General features: G+C 38.9%; 1 protein-coding gene across 1 annotated transcript in view; it reads left to right on the top strand.

Annotated features, from left to right (window-relative positions):
• LOC120760947 (probable acyl-CoA dehydrogenase 6) overlaps positions 1-22,435 on the top strand; it is an 80,903-nt gene that overhangs the window by 44,774 nt on the left and 13,694 nt on the right. The window contains exons 3-6 of the mRNA XM_040081771.2: positions 4,465-4,594; positions 9,092-9,198; positions 15,059-15,226; positions 20,405-20,578. Coding sequence (XP_039937705.1) covers positions 4,465-4,594; positions 9,092-9,198; positions 15,059-15,226; positions 20,405-20,578 — 579 coding nt within the window. The remainder of the gene's footprint in view (positions 1-4,464; positions 4,595-9,091; positions 9,199-15,058; positions 15,227-20,404; positions 20,579-22,435) is intronic.

Below are 22,435 nucleotides of genomic sequence, written 5' to 3'. Positions count from 1 at the left end.
CCAAAAATTTCACCAAAATTTTCACTTCTACGTTAGGCATGATGTTTGCTCTTCTGAATTAAAACTTAATTAACCTATTAGCATTGCATCATAGTACAGATAATTTCAGGAAGTGGTGTTTGTTGATGAGACTGGTGAATGCACACCTTCTACCACCAATATATTGCTGTTTTTGCAAATATTATTTATTCCAAAAAGTGTAAGTTCTGTTCCAAATAAAAATTGAACATTAAGTCCATAAAACTTTTACCATCATCACTGAAGCAGATGGAAATAAGAATGGGGTAGTGGTTTCACATTCTCCGAATTCTGTTTGTCAAATTAAGTGTGGTGGTCTTAGTGTTTACTCTCTTTATTCCCCTGTGGAATAGGATCAGGAGAAGCAAAGCAAGCTTAAACTAAACATAGTTTTATTAACACACACTAAAAGATGGAAAAGGAAAAAACCCAAAAGAAACTTCAAAAACTCCTCCCTCCCTCTACAAACTATTTGCTTTCTGACAAAACAACATAGAGAGACACAACCTGTGATTTTCAGTCAGTTTCACCATTTAAACCATAATTTTCACAATTTCACCATAATCTTTCATCACTTTGGGAGAGGAGTCTCTCTGGAGTCTCATGGAGACATTCACCACGAGACAAAAACAGACTGGTGGCTCCCAGTGTCACAAATCTGCAAATGTCTGGAGTTTCTTGCAGATTGTGCTGTTCCACCCATTAGCGGCCTTTCTCTTGACTACTTATGGGCCTCTCAGTATATTTGGGGTACCATTTAAGAAAGCTTCTTCTAGTATAAAACAAGGATTCTCTTCTTATATCTCTAAAATCATCTCTATCTCAAAAGAAATAGAGACCTCCTTTTACTCGAGGAGCCAAGGGCCTCAAATAACTTTCTCTCTCTAAAATCATCTTTGTCTCAAAGGCTGAGACCTCCTTTTATCCCAGGAGCGAGGGACTTTAAGATTCTCACTTAAATCTCTGTCATATCAATCCCCAACTTTGACTAGAACCAGCATTCCCCCAAACAACATTAAGATATTACAAGAAATAGTCTATTTCTCCATAGTTTACACTAGAGAAGTCCAGTTAAAAATGTCCACATCCTCAACCTCCTTTCAATAATCTTTATCAGTTCTATCACTCTTGCTCCACTGACTTCATGCGGTGTCTTTTCTACATCCATTCTGTCTCTTTCTTCTCTCTCTCAGGGAAGCTTCATTTTGCCAGGAAAGGGTTAAATCCACCTAGAGTCTTTTTCTCTCTCACTGCAGCTCGTAGTGTTAGATGTTCAAGGCTGTGCCGGTGATGGGTGGGGAGAACTCATGCCGAGAGGTCAGAGATCAGAGCACCCGGGCAGTCCTGAATCAAAAAAGCCAGGCCGGATCACAAATGCCTTTTTTGCCCACCCCTCAGTGTAAATCGGGGCAGGCCCAGCCCAGGCAGGCCCGTGGCTGGTACCAGGGCCCGCCCGGCAGCGCCTGCCCAGTCCCGGCGCTGGCAGCAGCTGGGCCCGGAGGCACGGCCCGGCCAGGGCCGCTCCTCTGGGCCCGCCTCAGCCCGGCCCCGGCCGGGCCCTGGCTGCCGTACCGCGTTACCTTTCTCTCCGGCCAAAAGGAAAAGCTCGGCTTAAACAAAATCAGGATTATATGGGTTCCTCCCAAAGTCACATTCAACATTCTCAGTGGCCAAAGAATATGTCAATATCTAAAATTAGCTTCTGATAGGTCCCTGTCTTCTCCAAAACAATTCCAAGATCCTGACAGGGCAATATTCTACATTCTTCTTTAACTAGAAACCAAACTGTGTTAACCCATAACAAACGGCTTGGTGGTTTTGTCTCAGATTAAGAGCTGAGTCCCATGACATGCAGGGAAATGTGCACAGACCAGCTCCAAAATCGCTGGCTGGAGTGCTGGCAGTGGGTTCCACTAGGAACTGAGGAAAAAAGCAAATTTCTTTGGTGCTAATGCTGTGTGTGACACCGCTGGCAGCCTGGCTCAGTGTGGAGGGCCAATTCTCCAAAGAGATTGGACACAACTGTGCTTAGCCGTGGCTTGAGTTACCCGAATTACCAGGGATGTAACGGCACAGACTGCACTGGCAAATCAATCTCCACCTTTATCAAGTATTCAGGGCTCAAAAAGACATTCCCTATCAAATCTCTATCAATGTCCATCAAATCACATTTCTCCATTAAACTTTAGCTTCTGGGCTTCTGGAAGAGAACTGATGAAAGTTTAGGTGTGGTCTCATAAATGGTTTTACCATTTGCTTCTGCCCTTCCTGCTTGCATCTGTGGTTGTATCTTGTGGTTGTTATCTATCCCCAGATCATAAAATCTTGGGATTTTATCATCTCTTTGCCTGGTAGGGCTTCCCTCTCCACCTCCAGCTCCCAAAGCTTCATTCTGCTCCTTTACTCCCTTTGGTCAGAAATTCTTTCATTGTTATCTCTCTAAAATTTGGCCTTTTGCAGTGTTTTATTTTTAAAGTGTACTGCCTAGTAATTTATCTCAAATGAGAGCAATAACAGTCTGTTATGTGGTAATGTACAGTGGATTGTGGTATAAACAAAGAATGTCTCCAAGCTGTATACTTGGATAAAGTAGCCCTTCTTTGGGTCAGTTTTGTGCATAACATTTCTCCTGGGAAATTGCTTCGGATAAATCAAGAAATTAAGGTTTTGATCTGTGAAATTTAAGTGAAAGATGGAAATATAAATGCCTGGTAGACAAAACTAAAGATAAAATCAGTAATAACAGTAGTTTGGCAATAAATGTATTGACTATTTTAAAATAAAAAAAATCTAATTAAAAGGATTTGTGAGGTGCCAAAATTGAGGTTATCTATTAAAATCTGCTATAAATCCATACCAAATTAACAAAATCTCTCCCATGTCAGATATCTTTAAATAGTCTTGCCTTTATGTGCACATACATTCCTTACTCCTCCTGAGAGCATTTATTTATTGATGGGGACTGTGTAAAGGCAAGAAAATTAGATTATCTGTTCTGTTAAACATTTTTCTATATTACTGTTGTTTCACTGTACTGCTTAAGCTCCCAGTAGGAACTGTATTTTGTGTGTATTTTTAAGAAACATTCTTTTCAAGCAAAAGCTTGGAAAAGTAACTGTTTTTTGATTCTGACAGTCTAGACTATTCATTATGAATAGACCTAAGGAGAAATGCTTTTTGGAAACCAAATTTTATGCTTAGTGTTTCCTATTGTGTTTTCCTTTCAGCAGAGAAAGGATGCACAAAGATAGTTTCTGTGGATTTAGGAAACAGATGACAGCATGCAAAGCCCCATGTTTATATGCACTGTGGCATTTTGACCTTTATTTAATGGTGTTTTTTGAAAACTTCGGAGTAGGTCAGTGGAGGGGTGTAATCAGTGTTTGAGGTAAGCAAGTGAAAATAGAAGGGGGTCATCTGCCCTTTATTGTGTGTGTGAAGGGTGAGGGTTGTACCTATTTATTTGAAATTTTCTTAGCTGGTCTTCAAAGGAGCTTAAAAAAAAAAAAAAAAAAAAAAAAAGGCAACATTATCTAATCAAAGCTGTTCAGTCAACTAATGACATCAAGTAGTAACCTTAACCTTCACTTTCTCACCATATTTCTTTTGGACTATAAGCTATTTAATACAGCTAAAAATTACCTCATCCATCATAGCAACGTAGCCTTTTTCTGTGCTTCACCATGTAGTGGGTTTATCAGCACTGGGCATGGGAATGAGGTGAAGAATAATTTCTTCTATAATTGAATTTGCAGATTGGACTGTGGCAGGGAGAGGGGGAGCAATGGGCTGTGCTGGCACTAGACCAGAACCCCAGGTTGTCAGCTCCCTGTGAACAATCAGTGTTTAAATCACTGCATGGACCAGGTGCCAGGGTATGGAATAAATGTGTTCAGTACTGTAGTTGTGTCTAACACGAATTCTGAGCTACAACTGTAGTTTAGAATGGAAACATGACCTGCATGTGGTCATTCCATGCTGACTTGACTGCTGTGTCTGAGAAAGATGGGCTCATTGTGTGATGAGAGTGGGTGTCAGGTGTTATCCTGGGGAAATAAAAGCACTTACTATCTTGTGGTGTGACTCGTTTGTATGACCTTCCTGTTGGAAAGAATAATTTTGCCTTCTGGTATCATTTTCAACAACATGTCACTTCTTCCTGCTGTTTCCAGTAGAAGTAATGAGGCTACTTAGGATATTCAGAGGTGACGCGATGAGTGCATAGATAATTAGAGCAGGTGTCATTCTCAATTCAGTTCTCAATATTGTAGAAAATAATGTGCTATTGCTTTTGTGAAGGGGAAGTGGGTAGTCATCAAATTTTTAAAAATTAGCAGTTAAATTGCAGTTGGCAAGTCCTTGCAGTATCAACATCTTCTTTTGTTGTTTTTCTTGTTGCTTATGCCAGTCTAGAATATGAGAATCATAGATTTGTTTTCTCCTCAGAATATGGCGGCATGGGTTTGGACTTCTCCTATAATATTGCAGTGGCAGAAGAGCTGGGAAATATTCGTTGTGGAGGTATTACTATGGCTATTGGAGTGCAAGCTGGCATGGCTACCCCTGCTCTTACAAGGTAATTTTCAGAAAGTTTGGTTTAGCCTAAAACCCAATTGTCATGAGTAGCAAAAACCAATACTGTGTAGATTCACTGTCTAGTTGCTATTCAGTAATGCCTGAGGAAAGAACCTGCTCTCTACTTCTCTTAGACAGTTTGCTTTAGGGGAGATTTTTTTTTTTATTTATTTTTAATGCTAGAGTTATATTAGTTGTATGTTAAAACATAAAACTTGTTGAGTACTAGATGATATGTTTACAAACATAGAATTTGGCAGTCACAACCAATTAAAAGAAATTTAATTTCAGAATCCAATTTGTTCATGCTTGTCTTTTTTCTTATATCCCAGTGCAGTAATACTAAGGATGCATTTAGTTGTAATGATTAGTATCAGTCTAATTCTGCTTTATAATTTACTTGCTCTTTTTCCAGCTTTGCAAGGTGTCAGTCCTAAACTTGTAGTACATATATCATGCTTCCTATATATGCCGAATGTAGACAATTAATCATTTTTCTTTTTCCCATCAGCTATGTCAGTGTTCCCATTTTAATCACTTACTATCTTTCCGGCTCCTGCATTTTCTTAATCTGATTTGTTGGGGTTTTTTACTCCCTCAATAAAAGTGACAGTTACCAACTTCTTCATGTAGTAATTTCACAGACATGCTGTGTCGTAACAGCAGTTCTTAAAACTAGAGTGGGGCAACTGGCTGATCTAGGAGTTTGCCCCTGGCATATAGATATATCTAAAATTCTGGAAGATGAGGGTGGGATTTAAATTCTAATAATTATGTTGGAATTGGGAATTTCTCTGGACGGAATAGATATACAAGAAGGGAACTTTTACTCAGAAGAACATTTGAGGAGTTTTTAGTAATTTTCAGGGAGTTGTTGTCTTTTTTTCCCATTCTGAATTAAAGTGCCTGTAAATCTACTGTAGAGTCTGGAATATAAGCTCTATTCCCTTGACATCTGCTTATCCAGCTCTATGTGTGACTTTGGAGGTCTAGTATACAACAAATTTTTTCTTGAAGTTTTCTTCTCCTTTGTGTAATGCACCAAAAGCTTGCTAAATGCATGGAGTTCAGTATGTCTGTTACAACAGTGGCTTAGCTATAGTCCAACTGAGAATAAGAATAGTGTTTTAAAAGACTTCAGACAGTGCTACCTTGCCCCCATGACAGCCTTTACCCACAGAAAATCTGTGGGTAAAAAAAAATGGAATTTTATTCTATTGCAGTTTTTTTGCCTTCTATTACTCTGTTCTGCTGTAGTAAAACAGCAAAGTTATGCATATTTGTGCTAGTAAAATCCTACAGTGGAAGTTCTTGGAAAAGAAGAGTGAAATTTTTGTTAATTTGATGAAATCTTTAATTGAATTTGTATCTGCATTTATTGAATTTTTCTTCCACTCACTGCTGAGCCAATTCCACTGGCTATTTATACAGTACAATGCTCCCCACACACACAAAAAGTGAAACTTGGTAATGAAAAGAGAAAACTGGTTGCTACAGGGAATTTTGCCTGCATGCATCTTTACCTCATGCTGTGTAGTGGCAGGGCCAGCTGCTTGCCCTGGGTCATGGATTCAAATGGCACCCATATCCTGGATGGTTTCTTTAAAAGTATCTGTGTACTATTGGGATTCTAAACACGTTCATGGAGATAAGGCATGCTTTGCATCTTGACTGTGCATTGTTGTACAAATCAAACAATGATGTGGGAATCAACCATCAACCCCTAAAAAAAATTTCTGTAGCTCTTTGTTTGCTTTCACACCTTTGGGCTTTGTTCAGCATTCATCCAGCACATACTGAGTGTACCTACAAACTAACTCCATGAATGTGATTCCTGTAATTCCCAGAACCCCTAAGTGAAGAGTAGGACTTTCTAAATTTAAAAACTAAAGGCAAAATACTTTGTCAGCAGTCATCTGACCTTTGATGGTATGGAACCTAACTTCCTGTGAGGTCTTTCAAATGCATTCAGATATAATGCTTCCCTTGCTTGCTCACAGATAGAGTGGAGAAAGCAGCTCCTAGCTGAGTCAGTGAATGACATGCATTTCCCAGAGCTTATAGACAAACCTGCAGGATGTCACACCTATAGTGATACCAGATCAGTTTAAAGCTGCTCATCTCAGCAGTAGGCAGTGAACTTTACATTTTTTTCCTGTTGTTTATAGGCAAATAGTAAGGATAATGATGATTATTTAGTGGAAAGAGAGTGCTTTTCTATGTCATCACTGATTCTTTCTCTACCCTTGTTAACAGCATAGCTGGGAATTATTATCAAAAAGTTAGTTTTACAATCTGATTTATTGTTTGCTGTAAAGGAGAGAAGCAGCAGCTGACAATTAGAACATATAAACAGAACTGTGTGCATCACAGAAGCGTTATATCTGTGTTTTGCCATGGTTTTACTTCTTTTTTACCCTCTAATTACAAAATTATATTCCACTGGAATTTTTGTCTTTGTTTCCATGACATTCCACCAGTGATAATCATATGTATGGAGCAAGAAAGGATGAACCACTTTCATGCAAGTCAGTGTGTAAGAATCTCACACTTGGGATTTTTGTGTTACACATGATCAACAAGATTCATTGACTGTAGACTTGTGTGTGTATGGATACCCAAATGCATAGAAATATATTTTATAGTGACGCTAAGGCCTCACAGTTAATTACATGGGAAACTATCCTCTGGGGCATGGCCCCAACCAGAAAGCAGGCATGATCAAGTCTGTCTCAAGCCAGAGCATGATCTCCTTGAAAACAGTTTTCTAATTCTGGATCTGTTAAACTGGGAAGAAGTGGGTGTTGCATTTGTGCAAATCTGAGATTTTTTTCTGGGATGCCTTTAAGATGGGTAGAATTTTACAGAAGTGACATTTCTAACACAAAAGCTAGCAGCTGAGCAAGAAGCTACTTGTCTCCTGCAAGGCACAGAGACTCACCATCTTCTGAAGATAGTGTAGCCCAACTTTGTTTTGATTTTTGGAAAGAACTGAACTTTTTTCTGGAAATCAAAACAAAGAAAGACGTCATACCAAAAATATTATTCTAAGCAAAGTTCTTGCTGTGAAAATCTCTGTTGAAATGCTAAGATAAGCATGGTTTCAAGTATCAGAAAGCATCGCCAAAAATCACCAGTATCTGCTCTTGTAATCTGATTTTCCATGTTGTTGGTTGGGTTGTTTGGTTTGTTTTTGGGGTTTTTTTGACAAATGAATGTGCAGCTAGCCATACTTGATCACGCCCCATGGAAAATTAAAAAACAAAGTATGATGCCTAACAGACATGGGAACTTTGTTCCAGTATGCTAGAGGAAGGAGCAGGCACTCCAGACTTGCTTCTTGTATTCATTTGGGATTGCTGCTGTGATTTTCAGCAGGGACAGGACTAGGAATTGAGCTCCTTGTGCGCACCAAATGGAAGTGTCTGCCAGGTCTCAGTCTGTTCTCTGGCTGCCCTATGTCCTTTGTACCAGGGTTGGTTGGAGGGATGACATAGTCTTAGCTTGAATGGCACCACTCCTTTGGAAGTACTGGGACAATGTTTTAGAAGAAGGCCCCAAGGAGCCTAAGGAGGCAAGTGGAGATGACAGCCTGAGAAGCCTCACAACAAAGAGGAGGCTAAGGTGGAACTTGAGTTTTTGGATTCCTGGACACATAAGACATTTCATGACCCAAGGAATTTTTCAGTCACACAAAAAAGGTTCAAGAACTAGACTGTGAACTCACCATTCACATTGCAAGAAGAAATCAGTGGATGTTAAGTAGGACAAAAGCAAGTATAAAATGAGATGTAGCATATTTTGAATGGTTACGATCTTCTAAACAATAGGAAAATAGTGTGTGCCTCTTAAGTGAACTTAAACACAGCCAAGTGAAATTTTTGTATTAAAATACCATCAACAGTTTGCTGTTTCTCTTTTTGTTTTTGTGGACATAAAAGAACAGCTGAGAAGAAGCATTACTGGATTTTACTCTGTGATTTAAATGCAAATGTGAAATATAAATAATTTAAATACAGATATTTGCAAATGGTGGCCATCTGCAAATGTCAAAAGCTTTTCAGTCACCACTAAAATCTGGCAACAAGATGGTGCAAAAGTCAGAAGATAAACAGAGAGCAGGTCCTCCATTTTGGCTGCTGCAGAATGGTGCAGGAGCATTGAGGGGAATCCTCAGGGGTTATAGTTATTTAGATCTGGAACTTTTAAAAGCAACAGTCATAAAGATAGATTTTGGGCATCTAGACCACACATTTATGTGGGAGTAAGATGCCTGAATACTTTTTAAAACTTTGAAATGATTGTGATTTCACTTATGGTGAAGACTGACTGAATCACAGCTTTGGAGGGTATCTAGTCAATCTTTTGGCTCCGGGACAGCTTTTTTCTGGTCATAGGAAAATTGATCACTGTGTAAAACAAAATTTGTAACTAACTTCTGAATAAAATTTACCTTCATAAGGTTTTAATGTCCTATCTTTTTATTATATTGTTGCAGGTTTGGTTCTCATGAGTTGAAAAAACAGTTCCTCGTACCAACTATAGCTGGTGATTTTGTGGCTTGCTTGGGAGTCAGTGAACCTGGAGCTGGGTCAGATGTTGCAAGTAAGTTAACATAGCAAACTGCCAGTTTTAGACAGCCTGATGTTTCAATGGAAAGAATCTGTTTTTCCTGACCCTTCACTTTGCCCCATCCTTTGTAAGAAACAAAAGGAAGGAAAGTCTGATGTGGTGAGGGCAAAAAGTAACATTCCAGGAACCTAACACATACTTCTCATGCATCCAAAAGCAATCAATTTTAACATTTGTCAGGTGAATCAATGAAGTAACCTTGTACAGGCTGAGCACAACAGATTAATGCAGCTTTTATGCTGGCCCTAGTTTTCTTCTAGTGTTGTCCTGCTCTGTCCAGGCTCACCACTGGCAGGAGCACTTCAGCACCTCACCAGCTGCACAGCCACCATCAGTCATGCAACTCTAGATGTACAAGAGAGGGAACATAACCTGTTCAGCTGTACTAGAACTTGGGCTGCCTTGACAAAGACCTCTCCACTGAATGGGGCAAAATACAGAGCCTCTCTGTTCTGAAAATGATGGCATCACTTTCACAATGATTTCCTCTTGTTTATCCTTACCTCAGCTCCTTCTGTTATTCCTGTGAAACAAAAAATCTCTCAACTGGTGATTGCTTTATTTAGAGCTATTGAAGAATTTGCAATGTCAAATCTATTGTCTTTATGACTTAGATACTTTGCATGCAAATGTTTTTCTTTCTTTAGTGCAAGAATATGTTTAGAAACCAGGACAAATGAAACCATTATTCTGAAGTGCCTGAAGCAGTAGAAAATTTGAAAAATTAAATCAAAACAGATATGGTAGAAAAAGAAAAGATGTCTCCTTTGGTGACGAATCATGGAGTTCACACAAATTACTGAGACATCTACCTGCAGACAAACTAGCCAAGTATGACAGACAGTTTTTATCTGAGGAGTCCTGTATCCACCTTCATGACCAAACTCTTGTTGTTTTTTCAAGGCAAATAGATAAACATCCAGTGCTTGAGCAAGAGTGCAGCAGGTAGATTTCAAGAACATTAATGTGGATAATGAAATGATAGGGCTAAATCTTTCTGCAAATTTATTGCTGTTTTCCATTCTGGATTAATTGAATTTATTCTTAAGAAAAATGCAATAATTTTAGTAGACTTGTTTATTAAATAGCACTTATTAATAATACTTAATAATTAAAAATAATAAATGTTTAAAATAATAAATTTCAATGTTATTTAAACTAACATAATTGCTTGTTATAATTTAAATATTATTAAGATGTAAATAATAAATCTTATAATAGTAATTTATTTATTTATTAAAGTAATTATAAATTTGAATTTTGCTAATGTAAGAAATACAATATCATTTATTTTAATAAATGCCTCTCTACTTTAATTACATGATTATCAGAAAATTCTAGATAGGAATTTAATTTTTTTGTTGCAGTGTTCCAGATAATAAGTAGCATAAATATTCCTTCAGCAGCATTTGTTTATCATCTAATTAAAGGGGTATGATACACTTAGATTAATATAGTTAAAACCAATTTGGAATCAAAGAGAATTATCTAATGAACTTATGCTGCAGCTTGGAGACACGCTGCAGGATGAAATGAAAATACTTTTCCCCCTGTCCTGGAAGATTTGCTCCCTGATATAAATGCCAAATCCAGCTTACAGTGCTTCTGAAAGGCAATTAAATGGACAACGTAGATATGAGCAACAATAGCTCATGTTCTGAGTTGCACCATTTTGCAATGGCCGAGCTGTAAAGTAGACTGAGCGTGTGAAATTGCGCTTGGTGCTTCCTTGTGTTGCTCATGCAATTGAGATGTTTGTCTCCCTAAGAGAACTAAGGGGACATTGCAACTGTTGACATGTGAGAGTTGGAGACGTGCTTCTCCCATATGAGCCAGTATATTTTAAACAGACACAGAGTAAGAATGACACAGAGTACGGTACCTCTTACATTTTTTTCCTGCACTTCCAAAATTACTGAAGATATGAGCACAGAAGACAAAATCAATGTTTACATGAGAACTGAAATGTGCCTGAATCTAATTTATTCAGAATTCAACAGAGCAAAAAGGACTGTGTATATTAGTCTAATACAAAATTCATGTCAGTTTGAAGGACCGCCTGTCTGCTTTCAAGTGTAGGTGTTCTATATTGTCCATGGTAGTGACTCCGGGCACCAAAACTAGAACAGAGTTGGCTTGAGAAGAAAAGCAGAACAGTACAGATGGTACAGAAATTGTCTTTAATTTCAGGGTTCTGGTACTACAAAACATAAACATTTGTGTCAGTTTGAATTACATTGTCTCATTCTATCTCATTCTGATTCCACAATTTATAGAATATAGTCTGTGGGGATATATAAGAACACATAATGGAAAACATGTCCTCTTTCTTCAAGTTATGTCCAGGTATCTGCAACTAGTAACACTGTTCATGTCTACCTCTTTAACATATATATCTTGCTCCATTTTGTCTCAACGGAATCCAGCCTCTGCTTTTTTGGATTGAAGTTGTCTTTTCCGAGCATAAAGCCCCAGAATTTCACGTTGTGTCTGCAATGGAAACAAATGTTTCCAATCCTAATAGATGTATTACTCTCCAATACATGATGTTACACAACACCTTGCAGACTTGCGAATCCTGTGATTAACTGTGGATCATGTTCATTACCAGTTTGCTATTGAAACATTGCAGGATTTAGCAATCACTTTTACTACTTTGTGTCTGAGTACTTGTACTTGCCATGTTGAATTCCTTTCTTACTGGGCCATACTTCAGTTTTCTGTGTTGGTGATGTCTCTCAAGTTCATGTCACAAACAAATTTAATTAGTGTATTCTTATCATTTTAAAGATAATTAATGCAAATATTCAGTAGGTTTTGTCCAGAGGCATCTGATATCCAAGGAGAGTTTAACTAGTACTGTCCCTGCACATCAGAACTTCCTCTTTTAATGTAACCTGATGCAATTTCTGCTTTGCCAAGTTCCTTATGCACACTTCCACTTTTGTCCTAATTCTTATCTTTTCAAAGTTTAACTCATAGTTACCTAGTAGTGTCAATTTCTCTTGCTTGGGTCCAATGTGATTTTTGTCTAGAAAATCCAATTTCATAATCTGGTTGGATTTAAATAAGATACCATGAGTAAATTTAATTATCTTTTCTTTCCAAATGTATTTTGAGGCTGTGCAGATTGCCAAAACCTGCAACCTCTGTTTTCACTAATTTCAGTTTCTGTACAGTCTTTCTTGTAGGTGTTTGCTTTGTCAACCATATTGTGAATCTGCCTCTATCTCCTGTGAAATATTTCTTTTTTTGAAGTATCATCTATATGCCTCATTTTTTTCCCATCCTCTTTTCATTTCTGTGGCTGAAACAGTTTTGTTTGTCACCACAATCTTTGATTTTGTTGGTTTTCATCTACCAGTTTTAACTTAGTTCAACCTGTTCCAGTACTTATCTTCTGACCTCCAAATTGTAGCTTACTTTCATGACTAATCTTGTTCATTTCCTGCAAGTCATTTCCTGGTTTTTGAAGTGATTATTCATTCAGTTAGACTTGAAGGTATTTCTTTAAAGTTTTGGGGTTGGGTTCTTTTTTTGCCTATGCTGATGATGTTAATTTCAGATATTTGTTCTTCATATTTTACTTAAAGGATGTGTGTTGCCTATCTTTGTAATACTGACCTTAAAAGTTGAAGCCAACCTTACCTTCAGTCAAACCTATTTAGATGCATGGCTGGACGCGAGTGCAGTGGAGAAGAAAATTGAGGCTCAAATACGTGTGATTGGAACAGTGACGTGACCAACCCTGGTTACATGGCACCAGCTGTATCATTCACCTCTGGTGAGCCTTGTGCTCTTTCCTAAAAGGGCTCCTCAGAGGATGCTGTGTAAGAGGTTGTGAGGGTCAGTGGTGTGGGCCTGCAAAAATTAGTTATGGAGCACCCACTGAAGTAACCTTTCTCCAGAGCTATGCTCTATCAGGGAAAATAATTACTCAAATATTCCAAATTATCTTCATAGCCATATTCCTGAGTCCACCTGACCATAGTAAATTGTTAAGTAGATTTTCAAAACTTGCTATATTTTAAACATAAAACTTATGTATTGATTTGATCATCTTTCTTCTAATTAAGGAGAAACATTCTTCACAAGATCATTTAAAATAGTTGTTTCTCAAGTGTTTGAAGCAAACCATGAACAGTTGAATCCGGAGTACTTGAACATTCTCATTAGTAAGGCATTTGTTCTTTAATCTGTATTTGGGTGGTTATAGGGCCCTATGACGCCATGCCTGCAGGAGCTATTTACATTTGTGGTAACATCACAGTGCTCATTGTTCCTTTGAAGACCTTCTATGGGATTTCTATCTAATCTTTTCAGTATCTGTTCCATAACAAAGAGATGTGTGATGTAAATCACTGTGTATGCTCCCATCCTTGTCACACCATTTTTGTATGGTCATATTTCTTATTCCAGCTCTTTGTGTCCTTCATTTATTATTTAGTCTCCATGTATGTGAGTGTCCAGTGTCTGTGTCCATGTATTATGAGTGCCAGTACTTTAGATTACTTAAGCTTCTTGGCATTCATTATTATACAGATTTCATATCGAGTTCCTTGGATAGTCCTTTCACTGGGTGAATTCCTCTGTGTCTGCTGGTTTTATCCACATGATTACTATCTCTTTCCCTTGCTGTTCATCATTATTGGCTAGTACATTCCTTTAGCCATAGCTGTATCCCGTACTTCCTTATTTTACACCTTACACAATTTTATCCCATCATTTTTTTTTTCCTGTGCCTTCATTAATGAGACTAATTTTCAGCCATGCTGACCTCAGTTCCAGTTTATCTCCCAAATGGAGATCAGATACTTGGGTTTTCTTTTGGTTCATGTTTAGAGCCCTGGGGAAGAATGTGCATGTGCAGGCTGAGGTGGTTGAGTATGAAAGTGTAACCAGATGACTAAACATGCCTGCCCACTCCACTTGGTGTCTGACTCCTATCCTCCAAGTCTATGATCCCCCTTCAGTGGATGGTCTCTTAGGGATTTTGTAGTCTTGTTGGATTTACAGGTGCTATTAGGAGTGTGGTAGGGTTCTCTTATACCATCACCTACTTATAGCTGGATATCTGTTGGAGAGTCTTCCTCAACTGGGGCTCTTGTTGAATGAGTTCAATTGCAGGGAAAAGAAAGCAGCCCTTTGGAAACTCTGCTGGCAGATAAATAATAACTAATGGTTCTCTCTGGTGGTCTGTTGCAGCTAGGGCTACTTGCAGTATGATGTGAACTGCAGCAGATGAAAATAAGATATTTTTTTTTTTGCCAGGGTGTATAAATAGCAGGTGTTTAGAACACCTTCACGTCCAGACACTCATTGCATTCAGACTTGGCCTTTAATCATTTACCAACTTTGAATGTATTGCAGCACCGTGACCAAGAACATGCAGGAAGTGCATGTTGGTTTATGTTTATGCATTCACAGGTACCGAGCTTGTGTTTGTTTAAGTCATGACTCTGGAATTAATGGCCTCCTCAGGACTAAGGTACACAGTAAGAGAAACTCTAATAGATCACCTCACAGTGAAATGCTTCTGTCCCAAGTTTTCGACCACCACATTTACTTAGGAAGTTTTCTGCTCTTATCCACTGGGAAGAAGACTCCATCTAAAGGAAGGTGGGAGAAGTGGTCCTGTTCCCCTGGCTTGCCTTGCATGAGTTGTCCAGACTGGTTTGCCTTATGGCCTGGAAGGGTTATAGGATGGGGGGTATGAGGGAGAACCAAATAGTTTTCTGTCTGAGAGCAAGGGAGTGACCCTGCCAGTCATACCTGGACCAATATACTCCTTGTTCACAAGGAGTATAACTTCATTTCCTGTGTTCTGAAACAGATATCAAGACAACGGCTGTGAGAAAGGGCGATGAATATGTCATAAATGGTGGTAAGATGTGGATTACGTCCGGGAGCCAGGCAGATTGGATGTGCCTCCTGGCAAACACCAGCGAAGGACCTCCCCATCAAAATAAATCTCTCATATGTGTGCCAATGAATCTACCTGGTAATAACACAGAACTCTTTGTCTTCTCATTTGATTTTATTGGTATTTTTTGTATGCCTAATACAAGAAGCAAAGTTGTTTAACCAAAAATATATTTAGAGAAGTTGTTCACATACATTTTCATGGCAATGATTCATAACCATATGAAAGTAAAAGGATAAAGAGTTTAGAGATTTCAAACTTGGGAAATACCTCTCAAAACAAGCCTGGTGAGCTTGCTGAAGAGAAATGCAGGCAGATTCAGAGTGTTTCATGGCTGTGCTGTGCAAAGGGATCCTTTCACTACTACCAGTTAAATTATAAAAATAGTCTAAGAGTTAAATGTGGGCTGGAGTGAAAGATTCAAGTATCCTGGAAGTAGGGATTTGGTTTTGAATAAGAGTAGCAATTCAGGTGAAGACATGGAAGAAATACATTCTGGGCTAAGAATACCAGTTTCAGTGGTACAGTCCACACAGTTCTGTTCCTGAGTAATCTGCAGACCTTGCAGAATGCACGAGTGCAGTATGCATAAAGAACATCATCCAAAGAGGGTGCAGTTAAGATTGTGCTGGTGGGGATCTTTTACAGTTTTGCCACCTATTCAAAAGTTTTTAAACCTTTTCAGTTTTCACTCATTTTAATATTTTAAAATACGGAACATATTAATTTATGCACTATAAAATATACAGGATATTTATATTTAATAATTAATGACAATTAATGCTTATTTTAGTCAAAGAAACCTTTTATGCAATGTAATACTTATTAATATTAATATTTATTAATATTATTTATGAATGTTTTTAATGCATTTATATATAAAATATTTATGCTCGGGGCTCTTTTTTTCATTTAATTCAGAGTGTTTTACACACAAAATATGTGCCATTATTGTATTTCTCATGTAGGAACACCACCATAGCAGTGAAGTGAAGGTCTGTATGTTCACTTAATGGATTAGACTAAGAAAAAAAAACAGGTCTTCAGTGTTGCAAAAGAGGATGATGAGAGCTTCTTAAGGGAGTGTCTTTTAAGTGAATTTCAGCATGGAGTAAGTCAAGCAAGTGAGTTGCCTTGGGAATTGTGAGCTTCTACTACCTCTGCTCATGCAAGAGAGGCTTTGAATGGGAACTCATGGAAGACAGACCTGAGCTGCTTCACTAGTTGTGAACTTCGTCTTTATTGAGAAGTGATGAGCAAATGTAACTCAGAGCAAGAATTTCCCTGGATTTCGTGGTAAATTCATTAATCAACCATCTGCTGATAAATGAATGAAGTCCTTCTTGTGATTTTTCATAAAAGGGTCAGAATGCAAATGCAGTACTATTTCTCTGAGATCAATCTTCCTAAAACAACAAAGCAGCTAACCCACAGTTGGTGGCAGATAAAATACATAGAAATTGACTTAGAGGTTTTCAGCTACTTTGCTTACTTCAAAAAGACATGAGTTGTCGTAGCTCTAGGAGTGGGGAGATGTTAGATCTCACAGCCTACACACAGACCTTTTTTACCTGCATTAAAATGATTTAGAGTAGAAAAATTAAGACACCTTAAGCTGATTTGCACAAGTGTAGAAGTCTTCCTGGGAACAAAATTTGTGCTCCTCAAAATGCATATATATTAATTCTTCTGTGATTACACGCATATTTACCTCCAAAGGGGTCACACTACCAAGATTGGTGACCTTTTGAAATGAAGTATTAAGACTGTTGATTGTGCTCAGTCGGTGAGTCATATCAGAAGTGAGATTTTTCAGGAAGTTCCATCTGGTTTGATACATCCTAAGGATGTCTGTCTGCTAAAGATTGTGCTCCATGGAGGGCAGCAGATCAAGGCTGTACGGGAAGTGTCTGGAGGACATCAGCAGCGAATGATGCATTCTCAAACGTCCGTGGATGTATGTGTGTCAAAGCTCAAAAACAACTGCAATTGAGAGCAAATGTGTTATGTCTGACTCACCTCTGCAGGCATCAGCCTATATGGCTGGGTAAGAAGGATCTGTGGTGTATTTTTGCCAAAAATGTAAGTTGTTTTGTATCTATATAGTGTGGTGAAAAAAAAAAAAAAAAAAAGAGAGAAAAAGATTTCAAGTTCAAAAGTGAATTATTAATTTCAACAATTGGTAGTTTATTGGATAGACAAAGTAGGATTTGCTTTTTCTGATTTTAGGCATGTATACTCTCTAATCTGGGCTGAAGCAAATCATGGTCTAGATTTGACAGGCACTGCTGAATACATTTCTCATAAAGGAAATTTGGATAACAGCACCACGGATCCACAATAGATATCCAAATTAGGTGAATACTCCTCATGCAATAACAATGTCTTAAAAAGGCAGCTGAATTTTTTATATAGTGAAAGAGAATCAAACAAGTTGCAAAATGTCTGTTTGCATATAGACAAATGGCTTGCAGCTCTGGTCTGGTAACTATTTGTCCTCTGGTTTGTCCTCTGAGTCCTCATATAGTTCTAGGGGAGGTTGCAAGGAGGAGTTAATAAAGAGAAGAGCGAACAGGAAAAGAGAAAGAGCGTGTTTCTTGAATTGCAATTTAAAATGTGTCTGTTTCCATTTGTAATGGCACTAAATGGTCTCAGGAGAGAGCAACTGCCTTTCCCTCAAGACAGAATATAGGAAATAAAAGAGATTGTCAGAAGGCTGAAGGAATGGGAGAAAATGAAAAATCCAAGACGCTTGGCAAGAACTGCCCAGGCCGAGAAACAGCAATCCATCTCAGTGTTACTGGTGCAAGTAATGGCTCTGTTAGAGTGATTTTAGTAAGTCAGGTGCTTGGCCTTTTTAAATTGAGATTTGTGAGTTACTGTGTGTGATTTATTTAATACAGATGAACACCAGGAGTTATCCGGGCCCATAATTTCTACTGCTGCTGGTAATTTTTCCTTTGTAGTACCCTTAGGAAGAGAAGGAAGATAATTAAATGAAGGGAGATTTTGATGCCCCGTTAGTAGCCAAAGAGATGATTATGTATGATTGTCTTCCACGATATAAAGTATGTGCTAGCCTCAGAAGGGGCCTCACGTGAGACTGGTGCAGCTTTGCCTCCTTGTGGGTGAGAACCGCGAATTAAGAGCAAGTGAAACTGGTAGGGCATGACAAAGGGAGATGCTGCTGGACCCAAGAAAATTGAACGCACAACCCAACCTGGAAGAATTACAGGCAGAAATCATTTGCACATTTAGCTCCTCTAGCCAAGCCTGGAAGAGCTTTTTTCAGTTGTTGTTGATGTATGTGGACCTGGGAAGTAAACAACAGGATTGATTTGGCAATATAATGAACTGGCAGCAGTTGTGCTTTCTTGAGGAGTCCTTTTAAACCACCCACTAAAAAGAGTAGCGCATCTTGTATGGGTGAGGAGCAGTGATTGCATTAAGCCAGTTGGCTTTAGACCATATATGATCTCTGTGACTCTCAAAGAAACTAAATAGCAATATTCCAATGGGAAACAATGTTCCAGATTTCATCTGGGCTTGTAAATGGCTCATTGTGTGGTTATTTAGCTCTGTTTTTAATATGGAAACAAACCACAAATGCTTTTTTGGCTGGCTGAGTACATATTGATGGATAATTTTCAATTCAAGAGTCAAGAATTTTATACAGCTGTCCTGATTTTATTCCTGCATTGATCATACATCAAAACAAGTCTTCCTAATACATAATCTGTGTACAGATTGGTTGGTGGAACAAAAAGTCTTGAGTGAAACTTAGAGAAGTCTGTGTGGACCTTGTTCCCAGATCAGTCTTGGCATTTGTAAATACTGTCAGTATTTCATCTCCGTGAAGAGATGAAAATTTCTATAACCTTATTTAGTGCAGCTGGAGAGAGTAAATTTGAAGCAAATGACTGCCAACTTCTTCTGCCTGTAAAACCAAAGTAATTTTCATATGGCTGAAGGCCTCCTGTGAGTAAAAGTTGAGACATCTGTATTAGTTCAGAAAGAGCTGTCCTCTGAAAGCTGTGAAGAATAGCAAGATACTAACAAGTACAGAGGGACCACAAGTCTGTGTGATGACCAACCAGCTTCTACTGAGCCATGCCAGAGAGTAGTAGAGGACTGAAAAAGAATAGAGAGGAAAATAACAACGGAATGCCTCCTCATCACAGAGCTGGTTGGAATAACATGTACGTGAGTAGTAAAAAGCTTTGGTTTTCTGGTAAAGATACATATGCTGAGTTGGAGGACTGTTTTGCTACATATACGGACTTGTCAGATATAATTAATGTGTTATGCACAAGTCCTTATGCCTGGTTGCTGTCCTCCTTTTGCTTTTGAGACATTCTTGAATTTCACCCTGAACATTTTGAATTAGCTCCAGATCAACGGGGAGGTAAAAGCTGAAGACAGAAGAACTGGAAAACAGTGGGTGCCTGTTAAACTCTTTGGCACAGTGGTAAGCCATGCTTGCATCTGAACAACAGCAAGAAAGAACTTGTAGCCATGAAAGAACAAACAACAAGAAGGAGTCCTGCCCAGTGTGATGAGGTAGCTGAACCCTTACTTGGCCAGACCTGAATGAACCAGGTTTATCTTCAACAGACCAGTGCACTTGGGGTCAGGATCAGTGCTGTGCAGAGAGCTCTGTGGGGAAGCAAACCCTCTTCACAAACATACACGCATGGAGACTCAGAGTGATCACTGTACCAGAAAAAATCAGCTTGGGCTAGGAAGGGGAGAAAATGAAGGAGGGAAGGAAGAGGATTTCCAGGAGGAGAAGTATTCATAGCTGCAGCTTAAAATGTAGCTCTGTTTTTGTCCTTACTGAATATTTGTGTACTGTTTCATAGCAGAGCAAGCACTCGGCAAATATTGCTAAATTGTATTTCAGCGTTTTATTATAATGCTAGGTAAGAAATCAAACATAAATAAATATTGCATTGTTTGAAGACCTGTGTGGAGTAAGATTAGGATGACTAATAAATACTTATTATTTGGGGACATAATGAAAAGTGGGACTTTTACATTTAAAGCTTCTGATTTGGTTTAATAAAGTGGAAAAACCTTTTTAAAATGGGATTTGGGCCATTTTACTCCAGAATACTGTTATGTTTTTCCTAAAGGTAGGTTTCACTGTTGTCTTGGAACATACATTCACACCTGCAGACTTTTTTTTCTGAAAACATTGTACTTGTCATGGTGCTTCTATTTTTTGTTGTCTTTCTCATACATTTTTCTCTTCAGGTGTTCATGTTGCCAAAAAGATAGACAAACTGGGTATGAGGTCATCAGACACAGCTCAGATCTTTTTTGAAGACGTAAGGGTCCCCTGCAAAAACCTCATCGGTGAGGAAGGAAAGGGTTTTACGTACCAGATGCTGCAATTCCAAGAAGAGCGGCTGTGGGGAGTAGCCACTGGTAAGTCATTGCTGGCGCTTCTGCAGCCAGGCAGGGACACAGGGGTCACTCTTTGCCTGACTAACAGCACTTTGCTTTCCTTGTAAGTTGCGATGACCTTTTAGGATCTGTTTTTGAAATCCGTCATAGCCTAGATACAGATGACATTCCCTTTCTGTAGGAAAACCTGAAGCAGAAGATATTTTGTGAGCCATTGCAGAGGCTCTTTTTGCCTTGTTTCTTTTTCTTGCCGCTTCTCTGCTGATAAGAAAATATGGCATCATGTTATGTCTGTTACAAATATAGTGCAAAGGCTATCCAAATACTGGCATGAAATAGAAGGATGGTGACTTTTCCTGTAGTACAGTGAGTTATGATGCTTATCATGGATTTTAAAAATTTAACTTATTGGCTGCAAAGAACTGGCTCTTGCAGGATGTCAGAGCTTTCTTTTGCAGAACTGTTTTACCTCTGTACACTTTGGACGTAAGTGGTACAGCACCACATCCCCTGAAGTTATGTTTTCACAGAGTTTATGTTACTCAGAAATCAGGCTGTACTCAAATCCATGTGTTTGGGTTATATGGACTCTGGATATTCCAGGAAACCAGATCCAAGTCTGGATTGTCTATTTTCAGCATGCAAACTTTCTCCCTATCCCCCAGTGTTTGCTTCTTCAAGTTAAATATAATGTGGTTCACTGTAAGAAGATTGGTCCTCTTTAGATTCCAGGGTTATCTAAATAATGTCACTGTATTCATGCTCTTGTGCATTCCCATTCCCTGTCTGTCACTGTATTCATGCTCGTGCATTCCCTGTCTGTCACTGTCTGTGTGTGGCTGGGGAATTGAGCATTCTAAGAAGTGGTGTTTTGATTCAGTGAACAAATAAAAAAGCACTCATTGTTATGGGTTCATTCCAGACTCCAAAAATATTTTGGAGTTCAAATGCCTTTTTAAAAAATCGTTTTTTGAGACAAAGTTCTTAGTTCAGCCTGAGAGTAGTTTTAGCAAAGGACAGGAGGTTACACTTGCCAAGGATGTCACTGCAGACTCAGGCAAACAGGAGTTGTGATGCTACCACTACTTCTGCTTTAATTGAGGTGTGTATACAGACTGCAAGCATGTGCACTGTGCATTTTTATGCTCAGTTTGAAGTCTAAATTAAACAAACCATTAAAAGCTCTGCGCTGCAGTGAGACTCCCCAGGCAGCAGAGTAACCGGCAGCATTAGTCATGCCCCAGGCAAAAGTGACGCGTACTGACAGCATCAATACACAAAGCCTGGCAGGTTAGACCACTCCTGCTAAAACCACGGGCAGCTTGGTACTGTCCAGTCTTGCACAACTGCCTGGCTGTCGTTGTGCTCTGCCAGGAACTGGAACACCAGGTTTCAATTTTTTTTTTTTTTTTTTTTTTTGTCCAAAACAATGCAGCAGGAGCAGGTGAACCCTTGCCCTGGATGAGCAGCCTGGGAAGGGCATCTCTCCTCACCTGCTATGGCCAGGCAGGGGCCGTGAGGGAAGAAGAGTCTAGGAGCTCACCACGGAGAGGGAGCTGCCTTCTGCAGTGGCTGCTTTGTAAACCTTGCTGGACCCCTTGGGTTTGCTTTTTTTCAACCATCTGATATAAAATGCCTAAAAGCACTGGCATCAGGGACAAGACCCATGGTTTGGGCCAAGCTTCAAGCTTCAGAGATCTCTAGTTGTGGTAAACAAGAAAAAGAGTAACCAGTGTTCAGAAGGGAGCCTGGTAACTTGATGGGTGCAGTTTGTTGTACCACAGCATCTAGGGGTGTTAACTTACCATCCTGCAAATGGTTTCACATATGTTCAACCATGACTGCTCTGCTGAAGGCTCAGATGTGCGAAACAATGTA

The sequence above is a fragment of the Hirundo rustica genome, chromosome 1, assembly GCF_015227805.2.
Source record: "Hirundo rustica isolate bHirRus1 chromosome 1, bHirRus1.pri.v3, whole genome shotgun sequence".
Lineage (NCBI taxonomy): Eukaryota > Metazoa > Chordata > Aves > Passeriformes > Hirundinidae > Hirundo > Hirundo rustica.
Note: the sequence above shows the minus strand (reverse complement) of the source record. Positions and strands in the feature narration are given on the sequence as shown.